Below are 25,457 nucleotides of genomic sequence, written 5' to 3' on the forward strand. Positions count from 1 at the left end.
CAAAATTCCATTTATATGAAATGTCCAGAATTGGCAAATCTATAGTGTTCAACTGGATTAGTGATCACCTAAAGCTGTGGTGGTTGGAGGGCCATGCTAATGGACAGAGGTTTCTCTCTGGGACTGATGAAATGTTTTAAAGTTGATTGTGGTGGTGGTCACGCAAGTCTGAATACGCTGGTCACTGAACTGTACTCTTTAAGTGGATGAGTTGTGCAGTCTGTGAATTATATAGCAATAAAGCTGTTAAAAATATGTAAGGAGCAAAGATTACTTCCTTGAAAGAATCACAGCAATTATGCCTTCTGCTTTAATTTTAAATCGCTAAGAGCTTCTGTTAGGAGCATTCTTAATGAAACTACCTGAAACACAAAATGAGCTTTCACCTCTTAATTTGTCTCATTGGCATCCCTATCTGAGGAAGAATTAAAAAGCCTACTCACTCACATCTCTGTGTATTTCATTACTTAACATTGAGGTTGTGGTTCAAAGTGAATTTGATACTTCCCAAACTCTCGGTCAATATTAAAATAGAACTTAAACTTATGATTTAAGTCTAAAATGCATACAATGCTGTTTCCTTTTTATGTAAATAAGTTACTTCTGGAAACATTACATCTTATATAATTTTTCACTAATTTGGTGACTTGAAGTTGGTTAATGCATTCCTCCTCTCCCCTAACATATGGCATTTTTGAAATCTTTGGAGATAAGAGCCTGACCTGTGCAAATCCTTCCCACGACCAAATAGCTGACAATCCACTTTTCTTCTTTGGGACATTGTGTCTTTTTGTGTAAACAGTGCTATATGTAGAATCAGCAAAAGCCATCTCTATAGAGCGGCAGGGGAGGGGGAGCCAGAACAATGGAAAATAGGCCAAAAGCAAGCGGTCGGTATCCTCCAGCAACTCTCCTTTCCTTGCCCTAAAACGTTTGCCCACCCTCATTCAGTCCACTGCAAGTGTCTTTTGACTGCTTCTCACTGAGTCAGACTCGGGTAGTGAAAGGTGTCTCTGTCCTGAAGGTGATTATTGTCTAGGTGAAGAGATAAGAAGCAAGCAGGCACTTATAATAATCAATAAAATAATAGTGTGGACACCAGGACGTCGCACTATGCAGAAGAAAGCCATCTGCTGGAACCTTGGAGGCTGAGCTAAGGGAAAGCAGAGGAACATGAGTAAATTCAGGTTTGACAGAAGTCGATTTTTTTTTTTTACAACTGGGGACAAAGCACAATTAGGAATAAAAGTAAACAGTTATTTAGAACGAGGAAACAACATTCACAAATTTTGGAAAGCTGACATATACCATAATATATCACAAAATCCTGACAAATAATATAAAGGTCTAGGAATAACTACTAAATAACAACTAAAAATTTCTCCTAGACTTTTGAGTGTGTACACTGTCATCCACTTTTATTATGACTGTGACTATGTAACATCATTTTTTTATATGTAACATCATTTTTAATAAAGAGGGTTTAGTCTTTCCTCCAGAATAGTTGATCAGTTTTTTGTGAAATAAGTTTGGATAAATAAGCTCACAGGATAACACACAAGCCTATTTGCTGTTGGGAATATTCACTTTTTGAAACTTGTACCCCACAAAGATAGGTATCCCAAAATTTATCTTTTATATGATTTTCATTTACAAGTATCAAGTAGGTTTCTGAGAGGAGAGAACTTCCATACTAACTAGGTATACATAACAAACACATCCGAAAATATATTCCACCAGATATAAACTGTATGTATCCTCAATTCAATTTCAACTTGGTAAGACCCCAAATATTTCCACATCTACTTTGTGTCCAAGAGAGAAGAGGACTAGAGTGTTGGGGGCAAATGCAGAGTGGAAAGAGGTAGAGGTTTAAGTAAGGCTCAATGATCTTATTTTTGCAAATTACACAAAAATATATGAACATATTTACATCTTGCTAGGATGGCTTGCTAGGTCCTAGAAGGGGTCCATGTCAGGGGCATGGAGCTGAAACTTCTTCAGCTTGTCTGTACAGCGGTCTTTGCAGAGAAGGAGAACTGAAAGCAGTATATATAGTTCAAAACACTAAATCACCAAGTCACAAGTATCTTTCTCTTAGCACAGTATCTTCTCTACAATACACAAATTATTTTTAAGTTAATCTACCAGTCAATATGAAAAACAAGGAATGTATACATTCCATTTCATAATTTATGTTACTAACTAGAAATACATGTAACTGTTTCAGTTACATGTATCAGATCATCAGATGGAAAGAAACCGGGACTTGCAGTGAGTAGATCTGGTTAAGCTATGGGGTTTCCAGTGAGGCTGGTATATTAGTCAGGGTTCATCAGAGAAACAAATAGAATATATATATCATTCTTATTTTGTTTTGTATTACATTATAATCTTTCCATATATTTTTACATTTTATTTTTTTTCCCATAAAGATACTTTTTTTAATTTTTTTTATTTATTTATTTCAGAGGGAGAGAGAATGAGAGATAGAAAGCACGAGAGGGAAGAGGGTCAGAGGGAGAAGCAGACTCCCCGCTGAGCAGGGAGCCCGATGTGGGACTTGATTCCGGGACTCCAGGATCATGACCTGAGCCGAAGGCAGTCGTTCAACCAACTGAGCCACCCAGGCGCCCCCCATAAAGATACTTATCATGAGGAATTGGCTCACATGATTTATGGAGGCTGACAATTCCCAATTTCTGCAGCTGGCAAGCTGAAGAGACCAAGGAGAGCCAGTGGTGAAAGTTCCAGTCCAACTTAAAGACATGAGGACCAGAAGAGTCCATGGTAGAGGTCCAGTCTGAGTCCCACAGGCTTGAGACCCAGGAAGAGCTGATGTTTCAGTTCAAGTCTGAAATCAAGAAAAACGGATGTCCTAGCTGGAAGACAGTCAAGCAGATGGAGTTCCCTCTTAGTTGCAGGAGGGTCAGCCTTTTTGTTCTATTCCCACCTTTGGCTGATTAGATGAGGCCCACCCACATTAGGAAGAGCAATCTGCTACTGATTCAAATGTTAATCTCATCCAGAAACACCCTCAGAGACACACCTAAAATAATATCTGATCAAATATCTGGGTACTCAGTGATGAGTAAAGCTGATCCGTAACATAAAATGAAAGATTGCAATCGGTTTTGAGGCTCTCAATGGTCCTCCCAACCCTGCTCTGAGATCTAATGCTTTACAGCAGCGGATCTTAATTTGCGGTGTATATCAGAATAATGAGATTCTAAAAGTACAGATACATGATAAGCACTCCTAACTAATTAAATCAAAATGTCCAAAAAGAGACCTGGAGATAGATTATATATATATATATACATATATATATGTATATATATATGTATATATATATGTATATATATATAATTCCTTTCAGGTGAATCCTATGGATTCTGCTAATTCAGTACAACTACATTAAAGGATTATTTACTATTTTTTTTCTGAAGTTCAGATTATCCATGGGAGAACCCTTATGAGATTCCACTGGCTCCTCATTTCACCTAAATTAGAAGAAGTTTTAATGTGAATGTATAATTATATCTTCCATTGTCTTTGATCACAACTTCAGAATTGTATTACAAAGGAAAATTGCCTCATGTGACAACTACACATTCTAAAGTGCATCCTAAAGAATAGTCTCTATTCCAGTTTGTCATCTGTGTCTTTTCAGTCCTCCCATATGATCCCTGTTAAAATACCAGGTAAAGGAGCCTTCTGTATGTAGAATTTCTTAACCCTCATTAAAACTACTGATACTAATTAGAATGCACTACAGCCCTGGAGAGGAGTCAGTGATGCTCTGAGTCTCCACCACATGAATAGCCCCTTCCCATCAGAAGAGCTCACCTGAGTTCCTTCCACGTAACTTGCCCTACTCTGAGCTGCTACCCTCTCCTTTGAATGCTGCTATCTAGAGGGTGGTCGTGATCTATGAAATAATCTAAGGCAGGAACTCATTTCAGCAGAGGTAATAATTAAATGAAAAGAGAAGGAAACCACACAAAAACCTGCACCCAAATGCTCATAGCAGCCTTATTCATAACTGCTAAATTTTGCAAGTAACCAAGATGTTACTATATGACATTCTGGAAGAGGCAAATCTATGGGGACAATATAAAGATCAGTGGTTGCCAAGGGTTAAGGGAGCAAGGAAGGATAAACAGACAGAACACAGCAGATTTTTAGAACAGTGACAGTAAAAATACTCTGTGTGATACCATAATGATGGATACCTATTATTATACATTTTTCTAAACCCACACAACTCACAACACCAAGAATGAATCCTAGGGTAAATGATGAACTGTGGGTGATTATCATGTGTCAATGAATGTTCATCCTTGGTAAAAAAAAAAAAAAAAATCTAGCATTCTGGTAAGTGATGATGCAGCAGGCTAGTATGTGTGGGGGCAGGAGGTATATGGGAGAACAGTTTAAGGATTCCTCAAAAAATTAAAAATATTGTCATGTGATCCAGCAATCCTACTTATGGGTATATACCCAAATAATTGAAATCAGAGTCTCTAAGAGATACTTGTTCATGTTCATTGCAGCATTATTTACAGTAGCCAAGATATGGAAACAAAGATCTATTTACAGATGAATAAAGAAAATAGTGGTATATACATATAGTGGTACATCATCTAGCTTTAAAAGGAAGGAAACACTGCCATTTGCAACAACAGAGATGAACCTACAGGAAATCACGCTAAGTGAAATAAGTCAGTAACAGAAAGACAAATATTGCATGATTCCACTTATATGAAGAATCTAAAATAGTCAAACTCATAGAAACAGAATAAAATGGTAGTTGCCAGGGGATAAAAGAGGGAAAGGGGGAACTGTTTTTAAATGGGTATAAAGTTTCAGTTATGCAAGATGAGTAAGTTCTAGAGATCGGATGTGCACTATAGTACTTGCAGTTAATATGGTATATGCACTTTAAAATATATTAAGAAGACAGATCTCGTAGTAAGTGTTCTTACCACAACACACACACACACACACACACACACACACACACAGAATACAAGATAATTTCAGGAGATGATGGAAATGTTTAGTACCTTGGTAATGGCAATGGTATCACAGATGTATGCATATGTCCAAATTCATCAAAATGTATACCTTAAATGTATTTTGCATATTATACCCCAATAAACTAAAAAAATTTCATTAGAAACACTTGGAATTCCCCAAAAATGCAACCTCCAAACCCAAAAAACTCAAACTTCTAACTCTAGAATCCTTTTCTTCAAACTATATATTTGAAAAAAATTTGAAAAGCATGTTTCTAAATTTACAAATGATATGTAATGCATATGAAAAAAAATGGACAATTTAAAATATATCATTTCAGGTTTTTTATATCATACAGAATTTTTTAAATGGTATACCATACATTCTTGTTCTAGATCAGGTTTTTTCATTCAGTTGTATGCAATCAAATACGTCTGGTGTCAGTACCTGGTAGGGGTGAATTGGGGAAGGGAAAAGATGGCAGGTGTCCTTGTTCAATCTTCTTCGCAACATGAAAACTGCTCCTACAGGTAAGAATACTGATGCTCTTTACTGAAAGGAGGATTCTTATCTCCAGAATGCTCCTAACTGAATGTCCTTATATAGAGCCTTCTTATAGGAAAAGGTAAAATAAGAATCTTTAGATTTATGAGTCATGCACTGCTGGAAAATGTCCTGTCAACTCGGATATAAAATAAAGATATTTCATAGACCAACTGTCCCCACTCTGTGGAGCCATTGTGGAACCCAGGGAACTTATCTTTTTTTTCCTTTTGACCACTTTTATCATTATTCTCAAACTATTAATTTCTATAATTAAATATCAACTGATTCCTTTGTGTTATGTTTTAATTTTTAAAATAGTATTGCTTAACTTAAATAGATGTTGAAGCCTCTGATTTCAACCTGCCCTTTTCTTTATACGTAGCTGTAGGTATATCTATTCCTATCTATATCTTTGTAACCACAAGCAAAGTGGGTTCTGAATAGCCTAATTTTCTTTCATAATTCTTATAGTAGCCTTCGAGCTAAGTCAGTCATCACAGTGTTCTGAGCGTTACCTTGGCAATGTCTATAAATTATCCACTAGTAGTTCAATTAATTCTGACTTATGTAATTTAGTGCTTATATTATTCTTAATTAGGTTTGTTTAAAAGGTCTTGAAGGCACTTATATCAGCAAACTGGTGTCCCATATGCTTCATTGTTCTTATACATTTATAGAATTCTAATACGGTATTTTATCAGCCTCAGTCTTTGGCCTGATAAGCTAATTTGTGTCTTGCAAAGAACAAACTGAACAGATTTTCATGACAGATAGGATGTTAGGGGTGAAGGTTCACTCCAGTGCCCTGGAAAATCTAAAATCCTCAGGGATGTAGAGCAGTAGCCTCATCAGGCTAATAAAAGACAAGTCTAGGATTTCCCCTACCCTTCTTACACTATAGAGGCAGTGATCATTCAGAAATATAAGCATATAGAGCCAGAGAAAAAAAGGGTGGGTCACTACAAATTATAATACCATTTGTTCAGCACTGGCTAGAGGGAGATGAATAAAGCAGACGTGATATATATTATCATGAAGCCGAAAGTTCGAAGGGAAAGGCATTTTGTGTTTTGTAAATAAACACAAAAATAAGTACACGTTTTGAAAAGGTCTTTTAAAATCTTGCATATTTCTTTGAAGGAAAACAGTAAAGGAAGCATTTGTTTTTGGACTGAAACCATTCCTCTTTATGAAGCGATATGTAAACTGAGGTTAATGGCAAGATGTGACTGGCCGGTAGGAGGTGAAAGCATTTTGTGTGACTGTTCTAGACAGAGAAAAGAGCATGGACCAAAAGGTACTAGTAAAGGTTCTCCAAAGAAAAAGAAAAAAAAATATATATATATATAAATATAAATATAAACATAAACACACATATATAGATGAGAGAGAGAGATTTACTACGGGAATTGATTCATAAGGTTATGGAGGCCAAGAGGTCCCAGGATCTGCAGTCTGCACACTGGAGAACCAGGAGAGCCAGTGGAGTAAATTCTAGTCCAAGCCCAAAGAGCTGAGAATTAGGAGCCAAAGGTAAAATTCCCAGCCCAAATCTGAAAGCCCAAGAACCAGGAGTGGCGATGTTTGGGGCAGGAGGAGATGGATGTCCTAGCTCAAGCAAAGAGCAAATTCACCTTTCCTCTGCCTTTATGTTCTATTCAGACCCTCAGTGGATTGGTTGATATCTGCCTACACTCGGGAGGGAGATTTTCTTTACTCAGAATACCCATTCAAACTTTAATCTCTGCCAAAAACACTCTCAAAGACCCACCAGAAATGTTTACCAGAGACCTGAGCACCCCTTAGCCCAGGTAAGCTGACATACAAAATTAACCATCACAATTAACCATCACATCACAACTGTTTGTCAGCTTGGCATCCATATGCATCCACACTTAATCTTCACATAAAGACAAAAACAAGGTCTTAATTCCATCTAACATGATACAACTTCTCTGCATAGAACTGAAAATGCACTAATCCTTCTTCAGAAGAAGAGGTAAAGTCCCTGAGTAATGTTTACTCTTCCCCTGATATCCCATAAGTTAAATACTCTGAAGTAAAATTAATAATGCTTAAATACTGATATTAAAGCAATACATGTTAATGATAGGGAATCGGAGAGGAAGGAAAACAAAGATATAAAGAGATAAACAGTGTTGGTTTCTGCCGGCAGATAGATAGGGAGAGAGACAGGCACATCCACAGCAAAACAAGGAAGAAATACTCATGACACTTACAGTCGTCATTTCTATGACTGGCCACCTGGTTGTATCTCCTTCAACCATTCACTCTGTCTTCCCTTTGTCTTCAGCAAGCACCTAGATGGTCATGATTCTTTACCTGGTGGGATGACCCAAACCTTCATTCCTGAAGGCTCAGGACCATTACTAATCCTGACTGCATTGGATTGTTGTAGTTTTCCATCAACCTAATCACAGGGTATGTTAATACTAAGACTCCCTAAGGGATCTCCTGCATTCCCGATACAATCTTCCTCAGCTCCATGGGGGAGCACGAGTCCAAATTCCCCCTGGTAGTCAGGATCAATCACCCCAGCCAGCACAGGAACAAGTATCCATGAGTTGATTAAAAAAAAAAAAAAAAAAGTGAAATCATGTAGACTATGGTAAGTAGTAAAGGGAGGGGAGCTTTTTTCTCTACTCAAAGCATCCATCCCTGTGGATGGCCAGCTATTTGCCTAAAACTCCAGAGGTCGCTCCTGGAGCGTGTATTGTTGGTGGAAATGTAATTTGGTACAGCCACTGTGGAAAACAGTATGGAGGTTTCCCAAAAAATTAAAAATAAAAATACCATATGATACTACAATTACACTACTGGGTATTTACCCAAAAAATGAAATAATAATTCACAAAGATATATACATCCTTCCATCTATTGCAGCATTACTTACAATCACCAAAATATGGAAGCAACCTAGGTGTCCAATGACATAATCTTTTAAAAAGTGAAGGTATCGGGTGCCTGGGTGGCTCAGTTGGTTAAGCGACTGCCTTCGGCTCAGGTCATGATCCTGGAGTCCCGGGATCGAGTCCCACATCGGGCTCCCTGCTCAGCAGGGAGTCTGCTTCTCCCTCTGACCCTCTTCCCTCTTGTACTCTCTGTCTCTCATTCTCTCTCTCAAATAAATAAATAAAACTTAAAAAAAAAAAAAGTGAAGGTATCTTCAACCAAACTTCAAGTAAAAAATAAATAAAAGAAAGAAAAATTTAGAAAAAATCTTATATCTGAAAAAATTAAAGGTAATAGTGTAGTTTTAGCTACATATAATCCTAATTCCAACCTTCTATTTCCCCAAAATCAGAAAAGTGTTTTGAGGTATTTGAGATAAGGCTTTATTGATCGCCTTTAGTGCCATATACGGCCCCACAAAGCCTGTCTCTATAAGTATTTAATATAAATATTATAAAAGAACATTGTAAATTACAAATTACTAGAAACATTATTATCACAAAAAGAGAGAAGATTCCTCAATAAAATCCTTTAAAAAATTCCAGTAAGAGTACAAAATTTTCAAAGACAAATTACATTTCATTTTTCTAAGTTACATTTCATTTTTCAGTTTGAGACCAATTTTAAAATCTTAGCAGTATTGTCCATATATGGTAAGATATCTTCCATTATGGAAAGAATCAGAGTCATTTATTGTTAAAGCAAAAGTACCATAATTATTTGTAATCAATATTACTTCCATAAATATTCGATTCTCCAGATCATGAGATTTCATGAAAATAACCATTTCAAAAAATTGGAATTCATATTGTAATTCCAAATCAATACTTACACATGTGCAAAGGAAAACCTGAATAAGTATTAAATTCAGCATGGGAATAGCATTTGGAATATAATCATTTCTACTACTCATTGTCTTGGTTGTGTTTTAAATACATATTAGATTTTACAATTAAGTTCTTATATTTACTCTTCGCTAAATGTCAGTGATTTAAGAATGATTTCCCTCTAAAGATGCCAGATTTTCAAATACATTTTTAAAAACCTTAGTCTATTAAGCACATCTGTTTCCATCTCTAAAAATTGCTAATCTTCCTATCAGCAGTTCCGAGCCAGGCATGTATTTGCTTGTAACAGTTTCAGGTATCTAAAACAGAATTACATTTGTATTCAAAAATATTTTATAGATAAGGAGCTACAGTGAAAGTGAAAGACACTTATCATAATTTTTGAGGAATGGAGTAAAAAAGAGAATTCACATGAAGTTCCAAAGGATACATCATGACATATTTCCAGATTGTCAATCAACTGAATAGAAACTTTGAATATTTTACACTTATAATTACTCTACAATGCCATCTTAAAGGTACCATAAAATTCTTCTTGTTCTAATCTATGATAAAACAATTAAGCAAAGTATACATAAAAATTACGTGACAAAGTATTTTTACTTATTCAGTTTTTAAATATTTTCAAATGTTCCACAATATTTTATAAAATAATTTAAACATATGTGCATATCACATCTTTTCAAAAAGGCTTTAAAGATTATCACAAATTACATTTTTAGGGAGTAGAAAGAGATTTTAAAAAGTAATCTCATATAAATAAATCAAACAACGTTTTTTTCCTCTGTTAAAATTAACTTTCCATAAAACTTTTTTTATTAATTGTCACTTCCACTCAGTGTTCAAATTTGTAGTTCATTAAACTGAAACATGTGCTCAAAGTTTAAATAGTTGAACAAATTTTTCACAACAATGTTGACGTTTCCCCCGTTCCAAAACCTCTATAATTTTATCTAGTAAAAGGATCACATGTATGTACTAATGAACTAATATGTACTAATACATATTTCTGTATGTATATCAAAATGTAGACCTATTTTACACTGTAAAATGCTATATTGGTTTTATTTTTTCTCATCTATAAAGCTTTGTTAAAGTAGACATGTTCCCACTTAATGTCCAAAATATCATCTTTGAATATAAAACATTAAATATTTAAAATATACATATCCTTTGTAAACCAACTCAAAACCATGCCTTTTTTCAAAAACAGTTGCTACATAAATGTTAAATTACTTGAAAAAAAAAAAGCATTAAGAAACCAATGTTGTCAAGTCTGCAGTGTCCACTAGTGGCAAGAGATAGTAAGTGCACATTTATTTTAAATTTAAAACCCATTCTATCTTCAGTATTAGTTTTCTCAAATTTAGAGCCCATTAAATTATAGGGGCAAATACACATACACTCTAAACACATATGATTCTTGTAATCTGAACTATTTTCCTGTATAACATTAATTTACTGTCCTTGTTCACACTCAGAGACATCATGTTCAGTTACATACCTGTGAATATAAATACTGTGAATTTATACCATGAATAATAATACTATGAATCCATATATAAATGCATGTGTATGTGTACACACACATACATTGTGTGTGTGTGTGTGTGTGTGTGTATATATACACATATATATACATATACATATATATATACATATACCGAAAGCTTGAGCTAAAAACAAAACAACTCTGACAACCTGACGTGAATCTATAAAGGAGAGGTAAACTGTGTGGCTTGTTAGCTTTGTTTAATTTAGCCCTCACTGAGAAATGTTCTCAAACTAAATGTCTGTGGCTCTCACTGAAATGATCTTTTGTTAATAAATGATTTTTAAGCAGGAGATATTTGCTTAATAATATTAGGAAAAGCTCTTCCTCATTTTAAATCTCAGGGGTCCCCTGTGTTAACATAGCTGACTATTTCTGAGCCAGTGCATGATCATTACTATATTCCACGGACGTCAGAACGCCCACATGTGACTCATAAGTCAGGCTTATGCTGGCAAGTAAGGTTCCTCATGTGAGTTCAACAAACGTAATGACTCTAAACTTTACCACTTGCTGGAAACAAATCTGAAGCAACATTAATATGGGATTTCATAAACAAAAAGAAATACCGCTTACCACGTTTTTTAACAACGGATGGAACAATGCTTCTGATTAAGGCACAATTACATACTTGGTTTAGAGACTCACCTTCTTTTAGACAGCTGGTCAGCATACATATGCTTTGCATGTGTCGATATATACACGTGTGTGTATATATATACATGTAATATATAATATATAATACATCGTATATAATTAATATAATACATATATAAATAAACACACTATATATACACCCAACTAAGTGTTGACTCATTTGAAGCATTTGGCTTGTCATCATTTTGTCAGGACTTTTCTTTTCTTTGCTCATTATTCTATCCCACATGCTTACCTAGAACAATGCTTTGGTACATACAAGATGCGCAATTAATACTGTTTTAACAATGAATATTAATAAATCATTGAAATGGGAAAGGTTAGTGACAGCATTTTATTGATGAAAATGCAAAGGAAAAGTATAAAGGCAAGTTGCTGATCCTGAATGATCCATAAAGCCAGTATGAAAAGAACCTAGGTGCACTTGAGATATATTGGTATTTTCAGACTGCCACAGAAAAGAATAAGATAAAATAGTTTATTGTTAGTGTTACGGTGTGATGACCTCTTTAGCATTCCCCTCACATGTGCCTGGAATGGACAGTTAATCGTGTAATGTTGATCATTAAAAGTATGTGTTATTTAGAACAAGATCCCTTATGGGTTGAGTTTAACTGAGTTCACATGGACATATGAGTTAAAATATCCCTCTTGTGGAGGAAATTCAATTTTTTACTTTTCCTCCTGTCTATGGAGCTTTCTGCCTAATAGGTTACACATCTGAACAGAGAAAACTGTCAGTTTCATTTTTTCCTCTACATAGTATGCCTCCATACCTCTGTCAGACTTTTTGGCTTTGATTCTTTCAGTTCTTCATATTTCCATTTCCATACAGACAAAGCTGACTCCAGTCGTTCTATTTCTTCTTCCAAAGATGAGCGCAGTCTAAATAAAGAATTAAAAGCAAAATAGACTTACAATTTAAAAAAAATTTTAGGAACACATCGATTTTTGATTTCCTATTTTCCTTATTTTTATACTTGTATATGACCATTATAATCACAGAAAAATTTTTCTAGCTTATTAAAAATTACAAATATTGAATAAAACGGTTTAATTTGTTATTCTGTCAATTAGCATTAGAGTAGGTTAAACATATGACGTCGCCAGTATCAAAATATTTGACTTTCCACCTGCTTTCTCCTGTATTATTCATGCATTTCTCTCATTCTCTTACTCATATTGTTTCCCTCCTATATAAGGAAACAATATGAATATGAATATATATATTTCTAATTTTAACATGGCTTTTATCCAACCTCATACTGTGACTATATATGAAAGAAGAATCCTTTGATATGAAAGAGAATGCCAAGGAGTCTACATAATAATTTAAGAAATCAATCATTTACTGGGGATATAAAAATACTTTTTAAAAAATATTTGCAGTTTTGTTTTAATGAAGCAATTTCACTGGGATCTTTATTTAAAATAATTGAAATTAATTTATCCATTTGTACAACAAATGACAGAGTTAGGATTGAAATCCAGTCCTTTAATATCTCAATTATTGATTTTTTTGTATGCCCATATGTCTATCAGAGTGAGTCACTGGAAATAATTGTTTACTTCTGGTTGTAATTAGCATATATCGACCTTTGCAGATGGTCAATCCTCATCTGTGTGGTGCATCAGATTATTGTTAAAAAATGCTCAATCTCTTTTCTCTACTTCAATGGACAGAGTTGCTTTCCCCAACCCTTGTTTCTAGGCTTTGACAATGGGAGATTAGCAGATATGACAGACTCAGATGTTTGAAAAGAATCTGTGTGGTTGGGCTTCTTCTCTTATGTCTCAGCCATCACTGTGAAAAGAGTTTCCCTGAGGAAATGCTGTCCCCAGATAAAAACATAAAGCAGATCTGAGCCCAACCTTACTATGGAGACGAGCCGAGCTGGCCCACCTTTTTTGTATACACATGGGCAAAATAAATCATTGTTTTAGGCAACTGAATTCTATGGGTTGTGTGTGTGTGTGTGTGTGTGTGTGTGTGTGTGTGTGTGTGTTGTTCTGTTGAGTTTTTTTCTGCAGCTAAAGATAACTGACAGAAAACAATACTTAAAAGGGGGATGCTACAGGAAAAATGGTGATAAAACATAAGCAGCTGGAAAAATGGTGATATGTGTTATTTAGTGGTGAAACACATGACGAAATCATCACTTGCAGTGTTTTGGAAAATGGAAAATGCGCCTGACATCACCAGTGGAATGCTAGTGGGCATGATGTGGCTGAGCCTTCCAAGTGTTTATGCAACTGGTTTTACCTTCTTGTATTTTGGCCACAGCAATGAGAAGTACACAGCAAGGCAGACTCACGGCTCCCAGCGGGAGTATGAGAGACAGGATCATAACCAGTCTTTCCTGCAGAGCCCAGTCTAGATCAATCAGCCTTTAGTTGCCTCACAGAGTCCAGCTGAATAAAGTCTAACTGTTGTATACCACTGAGATTTTGTGGCTGTTTGTTACAACCTTTCCATAATTATAATTAACCAATACAAACACTTGGGTCTATTTTAGTAATAATGTCACTAGAAGGATCTTAGAAACATATTCACACATCTAGAAGATGCACCCAGAATCAAAACTGAATGCCATTTACATATTTATGAGAAATATGAATATTCCAGGTAGCGATACTATGAAAATAATTTAAAGTAGAATTAGGTCATAAATATATTAGTTTAATCCAATCAATGGATAAACAGCTTATTAAAAATTTATATAATTATATTTGCATGAACCAAGCCATAGAATTGAAGAGAACATGTGAGAATTAGGGTTTAACCTCAGAAGACTCAGGTTGCAAAAGCATCAGCACCATTTATGACTATAATTTTGAATGCCTTATTAACAGTAAGTATATTAAAATTAACAAAAGGGCTCGATATAAAAGTCTATGTGCTATGAACACTGTCTATTAATGTCCACAGCTCCAGATTAACAACCTCAGCCCAAAATCCTGATAGATAAGCAGACCCAGCCAGCTAATGACACCCAAGTTACTTACCAAGATATTATTTTTATCCTGAGTGACTATGTTTGGGATTTTAAGAAGAATGGGATTAAGTATAGAAATAATGAACAAATTGCCAAATACTAATATTTGGTGTCACACTTAAACAGAACATGTAAAAATCATTGTACATTAAAATATGTTATATATTTGGCATTTGGATAATTTTAAGGTTTTTGAATGATTAGGCACACTTGAATATTTAAAAGAAATTGAGTATTGACTTAGACTTGTAAATTTAAGTTGCAAAATATAAGAAAATTTCACTGTTTAACTTCATTGGAATGTTTAAGAATCACCATATTTATAATTTTAATTTACTAGAGTTGCATGAAAAGAACATGGGAATCTTTTTTGTCAGGGATTGAAAATTTTAAAAAGAAAAAGGAATATAGTAAATTAATAAAGTGATTTTATTAAAGGATATTAATTAACTACATTTGTGTAATAAGCACACACTGATAAATTTTCTGAAAATTTATCAGTAAAATAAGATAAAAATTTACTTGAAAATTTGAGAAAAGTCTACATTTTAAAATTTACAAATTCAAGATACATGTTCAGAAATCACTATCAGTTTTTAACATTATACTTTAATAAATCAAATGATAATGTTAGCAAAAAACTCACATTAACATAAAAATGATTTATTATTACTGGAGAATAAATGTTGATTCTCAAAAAGTCATCAAAAAGTACCGAGGTAAATATTCTTTCAAGAATTTTATGAGGTTCAAGAAGAACACTTCAAACTATATATTAATTAAACTTTTAATCTTAGTTATAGAGAAACATAGATGTATTCTAAAGATATAGTTATATCTAGATTGCACCTAGACTTAGAATAAGTAGTCAAAGCCAGTTGCATGAAATAAAAAATAATAGAATTTTTCCCAAGCGTATTAAAATGAAACAGATTCCTATTCCTTATTAAAGGCAAATTAGTAATATTTAAAAGAGTATCATTTATCTCTTCAAGTATGCATCTTAAATGCAGTAACTAATATTTATTACTTTACTGAAATAAAATTATGTACTTTTATTACATAAAATGGTACAATTTAGTCAGAGAAGTGAAAGGACAGGCAATTCATAAACATGAATTTGGTGGTAATGTGATACTTGTATATTTTATTTTTAGTATGGCTTCATGAAAAAAAAAATTTGTGACTATGAAAGCAAACATTGAGGACATAAGCAAGTACTGAGGACATTGAACACTTAAATTTATGCAGCAGAGAGCACTCTTTAAATTCTTAATTTCTGGCCTAATCAATTTGTTCTATATTTTAGAGGGGTTTTCCAAATTGATCAATTATACAGTTAAATTTATAATTGAAATTTAAATCATCATATCATTTGAACTACAATAAGGTGAAGGAAAAAACTTATTTTACTCAAGAATATTGCATATTTTATGCACTTCTTTTAAAAAATAATGAAGTTCAGCAAAAAAGTATTTTTAATATGATGATATAAACTTTTATAGATCTTATTGCTAAAATATATAACATTTGCAGAACTAAAAGATAAGGTGTGAACCAAAATGATTTTTATGGACAGATATTATTATATTTCTATGCAATCTTTTGATACTTTGTTAACTGTCATGATCCCGTAATAATTGAACATAAAATTTGGACATATATATAGACAGGAAAATTAACCAAAATATTTTTCAGAGATGAAAATTTCTGAAACATTAATATTTGGGGATAAAATTAATCATTTTTTAACTGTTTCATTGTAAAATATCCAGTAAGTATTTTCTTTAAGGTCTTTAATATCAAATGCTTTTGCCAGACAAAAACAAATTAACTTGTAATAACATCTAGATATCAATTTTTCTATTAGTTCAAATTGTAGAGTTAGCATCAAACTATAAATAATAAAAAATGTTTATAAGTATGTTTTTAATCAGCAACATATTTGTCATTTTTTGATTCTACTTGCAAGTAGTTACGATTACATCTTTGAGTATTTTCACCATCTTTCAGCAAATAGCCAAAGCCATATATATTTAAATTAATTAGAAAAGAGATGAATTTAAAGAATACTATAAAGATCAGAGATGTTCAGAAGAATCAGAGACCAAGGCTCAGAGGCAATCCAGGCAGAAACAAAGGACTACTCTCATGCCACGAGAGCTGATCCTATGAAGACCCCACTGCCTATACACTTTCTTGGTATCAATTATGTGGCTGAGAAGTAAATATTTCAAATTAGCTAATTTAAGTAGTAAAGGATATTAAAAGCTCAAATAATCTTTTTGAGGAGATTCTGGGAAGATCCAGAGAAGCAAATGAGGAACCTGAACAGCTGGAAGTACCAAAGATGATGCCATAGCAATCTTCCAATCAGCATTTCATTGCAGCCACCATTTAGGTACAGACATCACAGCATGACCTCAGGACCACCAACTCCAGATATGGTGATAGTTTCACTCGAGACCAGAGACCACTGCTGCCTCCAGGATCAAGACGTAGCTACTACCACAGCCTTTCTCCTCACCAGGATGGGTTCTGGGTGCTCTCTTCTCGGGGCATTAGGTTCTGCTAAAAAGTCTAGGCGGCTACATCGGAAGAGTTGTTTCTATGTCAAGTGTCTGCACCTTAGCTACAAGAGAAACTCAAGTTGAGCCTTACTAGCAATTTTATAGTCTATGCAGAGAAGCAGACTCCATCTCCTTAGGTAGGGGATTGCCCAAATGCAAAAGATACTATAGAGTAAAAAAAAACACTTGCAAAAGTACACAAAAAGTGATTTGAAATGGATTAAATATAAGACTGAAACTCTAAAACTCCTAGAAGAAAACTTTTTTTTGGATTTGGTACCAAAAGCACAGGCAACAAAAGCAAAAATAAATAAGTGGAAATACATCAAACCAAAAAGCTTCTGCACAGGAAACCAATCAACAAAATGAAAAGGTAACCTATGCAAAGTAGAAAATATTTGGAAACCATATATCTGATAAGGGGTTAATATCCCAAATGTAGAAAGAACCCATACAGCTCAATAGCAAAAACAAAACAAAACAAAACAAAAACAAAAAAGCCCCCAAACAAAAACAAAAAATGAGAAAGAGTAAAGAGTTTTCCAAGAGGACATACACATGGCCAAGTATATGAATAGGTGCTTCACATAAGTAATCATCACGGAAAATCAAACCAAAACCTCAGTGAGCTATCACCTCACCATTTTAGAATGGCAATTGTCAGGACGCCTGGGTGGCTCAGTCGTTAAGCGTCTGCCTTCTGCTCAGGTCATGATCCCAGGGTCCTGGGATCGAGCCCCACATTGGGCTCCCTGCTCGGCAGGAAGCCTGCTTCTCCCTCTCCCGCTCCCCCTGCTTATGTTCCCTCTCTTGCTGTGTCTCTCTCTGTCAAAGAAATAAATAAAATCTTTAGAATGGCTATTATCAAAAAGATAAGCGATAACAAGTGTTGTTAAGTGTATAGTTAAAATGCCACTGTAAATGTAAATTGGTGCAGCCACTATGGAAAAAGATATGCAGGTTCAAAAAATTAAAAATAGAACTGTCATATGATCTAGCAATCCCACTTCTAGGCATATAGCCCAAGGAAAGGAAATCAGTATCTCAAAGAGACTTTCATGTTCATTGCAGCATTATTCATAAAAGCCAAGATACAGAAGCAATCTAATTGTCCATCTATAAACGAATAGATACAGAAAATATGAGATGTGTGTGTTGTATGTTTGTGTGTGTGTGTGTGTGTGTGTGTGTGTGTGTGTACATACGTAGGACATTACGCCAAGTGAAATAAGCCAGACACAGAATGACAAATATTGTATCATTTCATTTATATGCACAGTCTTAAAAAGTTGAACTCCTAGTAACAGAATAGAATGGTGAGCGCCAGGGGCTGGGAAGTGGTGAGAGTTAGGACACGTCAGTCAAAGGGTCCAAACGTTCAGTTACACAGTAAGTCCTGGGAATCTAATGTACAGCATGATGACTACAGCTAACAATACCATACCGTATACTTGAAATTTGCTAAGAGGGTATGTCATAGTGGTCTCACCACACACACAGATTATTAATGGTGTTAAATGATGGATGTGTTAATTAGCTTGATTGTGGTAATCACTTCACAGTGTATACCAAAACATCACGTGTGCTTGTCAGGATGAGCATGGGTGACGTATGGAACTGCTGAATCCCTCTATCTTACAAGAGCAACTAATGAGATACTGTATGTTAACTAACTGGAATTAAAACAAAAACTTAAAAAAAAACCCAAAACCCATCACATTGTACAACGTAAAAATACACAAATTTTATTTCTCAGTTATACTTCAAAAAGCTAGAAAAATATAAAGGAATACAAACCATAAATTACTTTTCTAAAAAGACAAAGGTTTACCACATACCCCATTGGTGAGAGTGAATAAATAAGTAGGCCCGACTGTCTCATCTTCAATAATATTACATTAAATAATATTAACTAGACTTGCATGCCAATTTGTTCATTGTGTTCATTGAAGAATATATATATATTCCCATCAAGATTTTAAGTCTCCTTTTATCGAGAAAAAACACACCATTTAATGAAGCAAAGCAAAATAACTGAAGCCTGCTACTTTTCTTCTATAGAAAATGAACTAAGAAATAAAATTGAGGGGGGAGTATTAAAGCTCTGCTTAAATGACATGGAACAAACACTTTCTAAGGGATACAGGTGCCATCTGCAGTTTAATTTGAGAACTGGTTCTAAATGGTAAAATATTCTACCTCATCTTTACTTAAGATCTCACATTGCCCAAGTTCCTCCCCCTAAATGTCTAGGTATGCCTCGCTCTGTCAGAGGATCAGATTCCCCTCCTCACCTCACCTTTTCTACCTAGGAAGTCTTTATCTAAGAGATCAAAGATATATAAATCCTCAATACATGAGGAACTTGTAGATACTGGATAATTATTTTTCATAAAACTGATCAGCACTCAGAATGCAAATAATATAATAAAGTTTACTGTTTTTGATAAGGAGGTTCTCACCAGTGACAATGGTGGAAAGGATCCCCTGAGTTCTCTTGGCTGAATCCTGTGCTCTAGTCAAGAGAATTTTCCCATTAGCTGGGAACAGAAAAAATTACATTCACATGTTCTCAACTCTGGCCCATCCACATGCTGAGATTCCAGGAGGAAGTTTTAAAAAGTTAGACAGATTTATTGCAACAGTGTATACTATATCCTTGGGAAACATTCTCTGGTGATAGAAAAAAAGGCTTTGTGATTGCTTCGTCTGGACTGCATGCTGATGTTGATTCATGGACACATAACACCCATGGGACGGTTTATTAAAGAGAATAGTGAGGACACAAAGTGGAATCAGAGGTCTCCTTTCCCCCTTATTTTCTGGCCTAACTATGGTTTATATATTGAAGTCCCAGTGAATTGGAGAATTTACTTACTATAGGGATTGTTAATTTATTCCCAGGGAGTCAAATATAATGTGTGTGTGAGTGTCTGAGTGGGAGTGTAGAGATACACATGTGTATCATTAAAACTGGCACCTCGGGGAGTTTACATGTAGGAAGGAACAGCTTCATATGGTTCTGCCACATTATGTCAGGGAAGTAACACTGTGAGTGGGTGTGAGAGAAGTCTGTAACTACTAAAAAGTTAAATCCTTCAAGAAATAAAACACAGAGGTTAGAACTTGACTGCGACTTACAGTTCCAGATGAAATTAAATTTTTTTAAAGATTTTATTTGACAAAGAGAGAGACACAGCAAGAGGGGGAACACAAGCAGGCAGAGGGAGAGGGAGAAGCAGGCTTCCCGCTGAGCAGGGAGCCCGATGCGGAACTCGATCCCAGGACCCCGGGGCCATGGCCTGAGCCGAAGGCAGATGCTTAATGACTGAGCCACCCAGGCGCCCCTGATATTAAATTTTAATATGGGTACAAGCCTAAAAATTAATTCAATTTTTTCTCCTTCCCACTAATGTTGATTACCTATATTTGGAATTTATATTTGATGGTAGAATAACATATTTATTATATACACAGGAATATTATTACAACCTATTGTATTATGATTGGATTATCACAATTGATTCATATGGTGAGGTATAGACAAAGCATCTGAAAAAGGGAATTAGTGGTGGGAATAAATTTCAGAGGGACTAATGAGAAATTTCTGGCTAACAGATAAAGAATGGCATATAAAGGGCTTATACCACCTGCGAAAGGTTTGTGGGCATGTTATCATTATTCCAATCCATATAAACCAGGAAAATTGAAACCATTATATAACATATAATTATATTCATACTTATTTTTTCCCATTTTTTTCTGCCCAATTAAGAGTCTTATAAGTAAAGAGATGGAAAAATAATGATTTTCAGATTTGTGTACCGTATTTTATTTTTATTTTTTAATTTTTTTAAAAGATTTTATTTATTCATTCAAGACACAGAGATACAGAGAGAGAGAGAGAGCATGAGCAGGGGGAGAGGCAGAGGGAGAAGCAGGCTCCCCGCTGAGCCAGGAGCCGGACGTGGGGCTCCATCCCAGGACCCTGGGATCATGACCTGAGTCGAAGGCAGACGCTTAACCATCTGAGCCACCCAGGCACCCCTGGGTGGTTTTAAAGTGTATCATATATTCCACACAATGCTAATAACTGTCTAAAGTGATCATGAAGAAAGAACAAACAAATCATACTGAGTAATTCACACTAGTAGTCACTTTCACAGACATTATTCATGTTTGATCCTCACATGAATTCAATGAAGGCAGAAGTGATGCTATATGACTTTGAGTCAAGGTCATTAAAACGCCATATATTTCTCTTTGTACCCTTAAGATGTTCGCTTTCAACCAAGCCACTACGCTGTGAGGAATCAGAGTGTCACAAGGATAGAGCACCTGCAGGTATTCAGACTAGGACCCCGGGAGAACCAAGCAGCCACCAGATCTGCGAGTAAGTGAGGTGGCTTCAGATGATTGTGGCCTCCAGCCTTCAAGTCACCTCCAGCCTTGAGCCATCCCAGCTGAAGGCACATGTAGTGAGAGATGAGTTGTCCACACAAAGCCATGCTCAAGCTTCATGAACAGAATGAATGGTGATTGTTGTTTCAACACTAACCACCGTGTGGTAAGTTTTGTTATAAAACAATAGATAACTGGAATATAGGTACCACTATCCATATTTTTACAAAGGAGACAACAGCACAGTCTTGGCTAACCCAGTATCATGTAGCTGAATATGTCAGAACCAAGGAGAATATCCAGGTCATTTAATCTCAAATCTAGTGCTCTTTGCTCTATACCACAAAGGAACAGTAAATAAAGCATGTTTTTCTGCAATCAATAACTCACAAATTGTGGATTGTCCCTTATAAATATTGACATATTTTTCATTTTTATTGACTTGCTGAAGTCTACTAATGCTGTAAAAATTGGAAAATCCACTGGCTATTCTAGCCATATACATTAGTGATTCAAATACAATTAAGATGAATCTGCCAGAGATGATGAAAACAAGGTTATAATAAAAGAACGATAGAAACTAAAAACTAACGATCTATAAATTACTCCAAACTTTAAAAATTGACTTGTTTTGTCATTGTTTCTGGAGATTTCCTCTGATTCTTTCTTATCTTTGTCCCTTTTTGTCTCTCCTGAACACTCAAGAGCCCCCTTTAATATTTCTTGCAGGGCTGGTTTAGTGGTCATGAGCTTCTTTAGTTTTTGTCTGGGAAACTCTTTATCTTTTTGTACATTCTGGTGATAGCTTTGCTGGATAGAGTATTCTTGGCTGCAGATTCTTCCCATTCACCACTTTGAATATATCATGCCACTCCCTTCTGGCTTGCCAAGTTTGTTGAGAAGTCTCCAGCTAGCCTTATGGGTTTTCCCTTGTAAGTTAAGGACTTCTTTTGTCTTGCTGCTTTTAATATTTTTTCATCACTATATTTTGCAAATGTAATTACAATATGTCTTGGTGTTGGCCTGCTTTTGTTATTTTCATGGGAGCTCTCTGTGCCTCCTGGATCTGGATGACTGTTTCCTTCCCCAGATTAGGGAAGTTTTCCACTATTATTTCTTGAAATAAATTTTCTGCTCCATTTTCTTTCTCTTCTTCTTCTGGGACTCCAATAATATGAATATTACTACATTTAATAGAGTCACTGATTCCCTAAGTCTATTCTCATGTTGTATAATTCTTCTTTCTGTCTCTTGTTCAGCCTCATTATTTTCCATTATTTTGTCTTCTAGGTCACTAATTCATTCCTCTGATTTTTCCAGCCTGTTGTTCATTGCATCATGCCTGTTTCCAATCTCGTTTATTACATTCTTCAACTCTGATTCTTTTTTAATTCTTTCATCTCTGTTGTAAGGGTCCAAATGGCAATAAATACATATCTATCAATAACTTTCAATGTAAATGGAATAAAAGCTCCAATCAAATGACACAGGGTGTCAAAATAGATTAAAAAAACAAAACCCATCTATATGCTGCCTATAAGAGACCCATTTTAGACCTAAAGACACCTGCAGGTTGAAAGTGATGGGATGGAGAAATATTTATTATGCAAATGTATGTCAAAAGAAAGTCACAGTAGCAATACTTATATTGGGCAAACTAGAATTTTTTGTTCTTGTATTGTTTTTGTCCTGCATTGGTATCAGGGTAGTAATGGCCTCATGGAATGATTTTGAACATATTTCCTCTATTCCTAGGGGAATTATTTGTAAAATTTGTAAGATTTTGATAAAACTGTCATTAATTTTTGGTAGAATTCACCAATGAAACCGTGTGGTCTTTGGCTTTTCTGTGTTGGGAGATTTTTGATTCCTAATTCAACTTTCATTCTTGTTATTGGTCTAAGGAGATTTCTTACTTCATGGATTCAAAATTCATGATTCAATATTGGTAATTTGTGCATTTGTAGGAATTATCTGGTTTTTTTTTTTTCTAAGTTTGCTTATGGTAACATGTTATCACGTTCTATATTTCTGTGGTTATCTGTTGTATAATTTTCTCCTCCATTTCGCTTTGGTTTTTGAATCTTCTCTTTTTCCTTAAAGTGTTGTCAATTTTGTTTTTTATTTTATTTTTTTGAAAAATTGGTCACTACTTTTCAATGTTGTTATTGTTTATTCTAGTCTCTATTTTATTTAATTCTGATTTTTCTTTGTTATTTTCTTCCTCTACTAAATTTCAGCTAAGTTCCTTCTTTTTCTAGTTCCTTGTGGTGTAACATTGTTTATTTGAACTTTTTTCTTAATACAAGCATTTATAGCATAAATTTCATTCTAACTTCTGCTTTTGCTGCATCCGACGGATTTTAGAGTATTGTGTTTTCTTTTTCTTATGTATTGAGACATATTTTGATTTGCTGTTGGATTTCCTATTTGGCCCACTGCCTGCACAGTAGTGTGTTATTTAATATTTACATATGAAATATTTGATATTTTAAAAAATTCAAAAAATGAATATAAATCACACTCATTTTTTAAATATTAGTACTTAATGACTAATCATGGGTTAATTATCAAATGGCCTGTTTGTTAGCCTTAGCTTAAATAAGTTTGAAAATCAGACTTGGTTAAAAGAGACAATGATTAACACTTACTCTCTTTCTTTCCATAAAATTTTTTGGAACTCATCCAGATGCACCTGCAAAGCTGAAATTTCAGGCACTTCACTCTCCAAAGGCAGGGTCATTGCCTGCAGTCTTAATGAAGATTTCAGTGTACAGTTGTCAGAACCACTATTCTTGAATGAATCAGGACAGTTAAGATTGAGTTTCATCTCCTCATTTAATCTTAACTGGTCAATAATCAAAACTTCTTCCTGAAAAGAAAAAAAAAACAATTATTGTTAATTTTTTTAAGTCTAGTGCAGAAAAATCATGAAGAAAACATATTTTTGGAAGATGTTATGATTCAGCATCAAATTCCTATTTTCATTTCTTTATCAGTCTTTAAGAGGTATATGACTGAACTTTAACTTGCATTCCTCAAGATTTTTTTTTCTTCTATGTCCTACATTATAGTGAAATACATTTCAGTCTTTGAAATTTTTCATTTACAATGGAATCTAGGTTATATTGATTATAAATCCCATACACCATAGAAAGACTTAAAATTTTAGATGGAATTATAGAGAAGCAAGATATGCTTTATACTTTTAGAGGTGGAATTAAATAGAAAGGAGTAACAATAATAACTGATATTATTTAAAGAGATAAAATGAATTCCTAAAGTTTCTGAAAGTATGTTCCATGGGCTGTTAATAGTATTTACCAGATTAAAAAAATGGAAAAATAAGATTACGAACTGCTATATAAAATAAAGTTTTTAAAAAGTTTATTTTGTGCAGAATTCTCAAAAACTTCAAGATTCCAAGAATACCAAGAAATTCCAAGAGTGGATAATGTGAAGCATTCCATAAAGGTATTTGGCAATGGTACCTATTTTACAGGAATTAATTGTGAGGCGAAAGTCCCAAACCTTGGGAAATGTTTAAACTACTGTAAGAATAATTTATTATTATTGTCATAATTAGGGTAAATGGAGAGAAATCTCTCTAAATAATTTATTTTCACATAAAAAATGCTGAGTTACTTTTTCTTAACACTATTACTAAGATCAATAATATGGGCTACTGAATTGTGTCTTACCCTGCCCCCAGTACCTTAGAATGACACTGTATTTGATGTAGGGTCTTTAGAGAGGTCATCCAGTTAAAATGAGGTCATGATGGTGGGCCTAGAGATGGTTTCTTTACAAGGAAATTTGGAGATAAACACAGAGAAAAGATGATGTGAAGATACAGGGTGAAGATGACCATTTCTAGGCCAAGGAGAGGTCT

At 34.5% G+C, this 25,457-nt stretch overlaps 1 protein-coding gene across 6 annotated transcripts in view; it reads right to left on the reverse strand.

Annotated features, from left to right (window-relative positions):
* Positions 1-25,457, reverse strand: part of CCDC102B (coiled-coil domain containing 102B) — a 185,686-nt gene that overhangs the window by 70,637 nt on the left and 89,592 nt on the right. For all 6 annotated transcript variants that reach the window (XM_025886902.2, XM_073898067.1, XM_073898068.1 and 3 more), the window contains 2 exons: positions 24,217-24,437; positions 12,375-12,483 (listed from right to left, as the gene is read on the reverse strand). In XM_025886902.2, the coding sequence (XP_025742687.2) occupies positions 12,375-12,483; positions 24,217-24,437 (330 nt within the window). The remainder of the gene's footprint in view (positions 1-12,374; positions 12,484-24,216; positions 24,438-25,457) is intronic.

This window comes from Callorhinus ursinus, unplaced genomic scaffold, assembly GCF_003265705.2.
Source record: "Callorhinus ursinus isolate GAN/ISIS: 27379988/994484 unplaced genomic scaffold, GSC_fseal_2.0 scaffold11, whole genome shotgun sequence".
In the NCBI taxonomy this organism is placed as follows: Eukaryota; Metazoa; Chordata; class Mammalia; order Carnivora; family Otariidae; genus Callorhinus; species Callorhinus ursinus.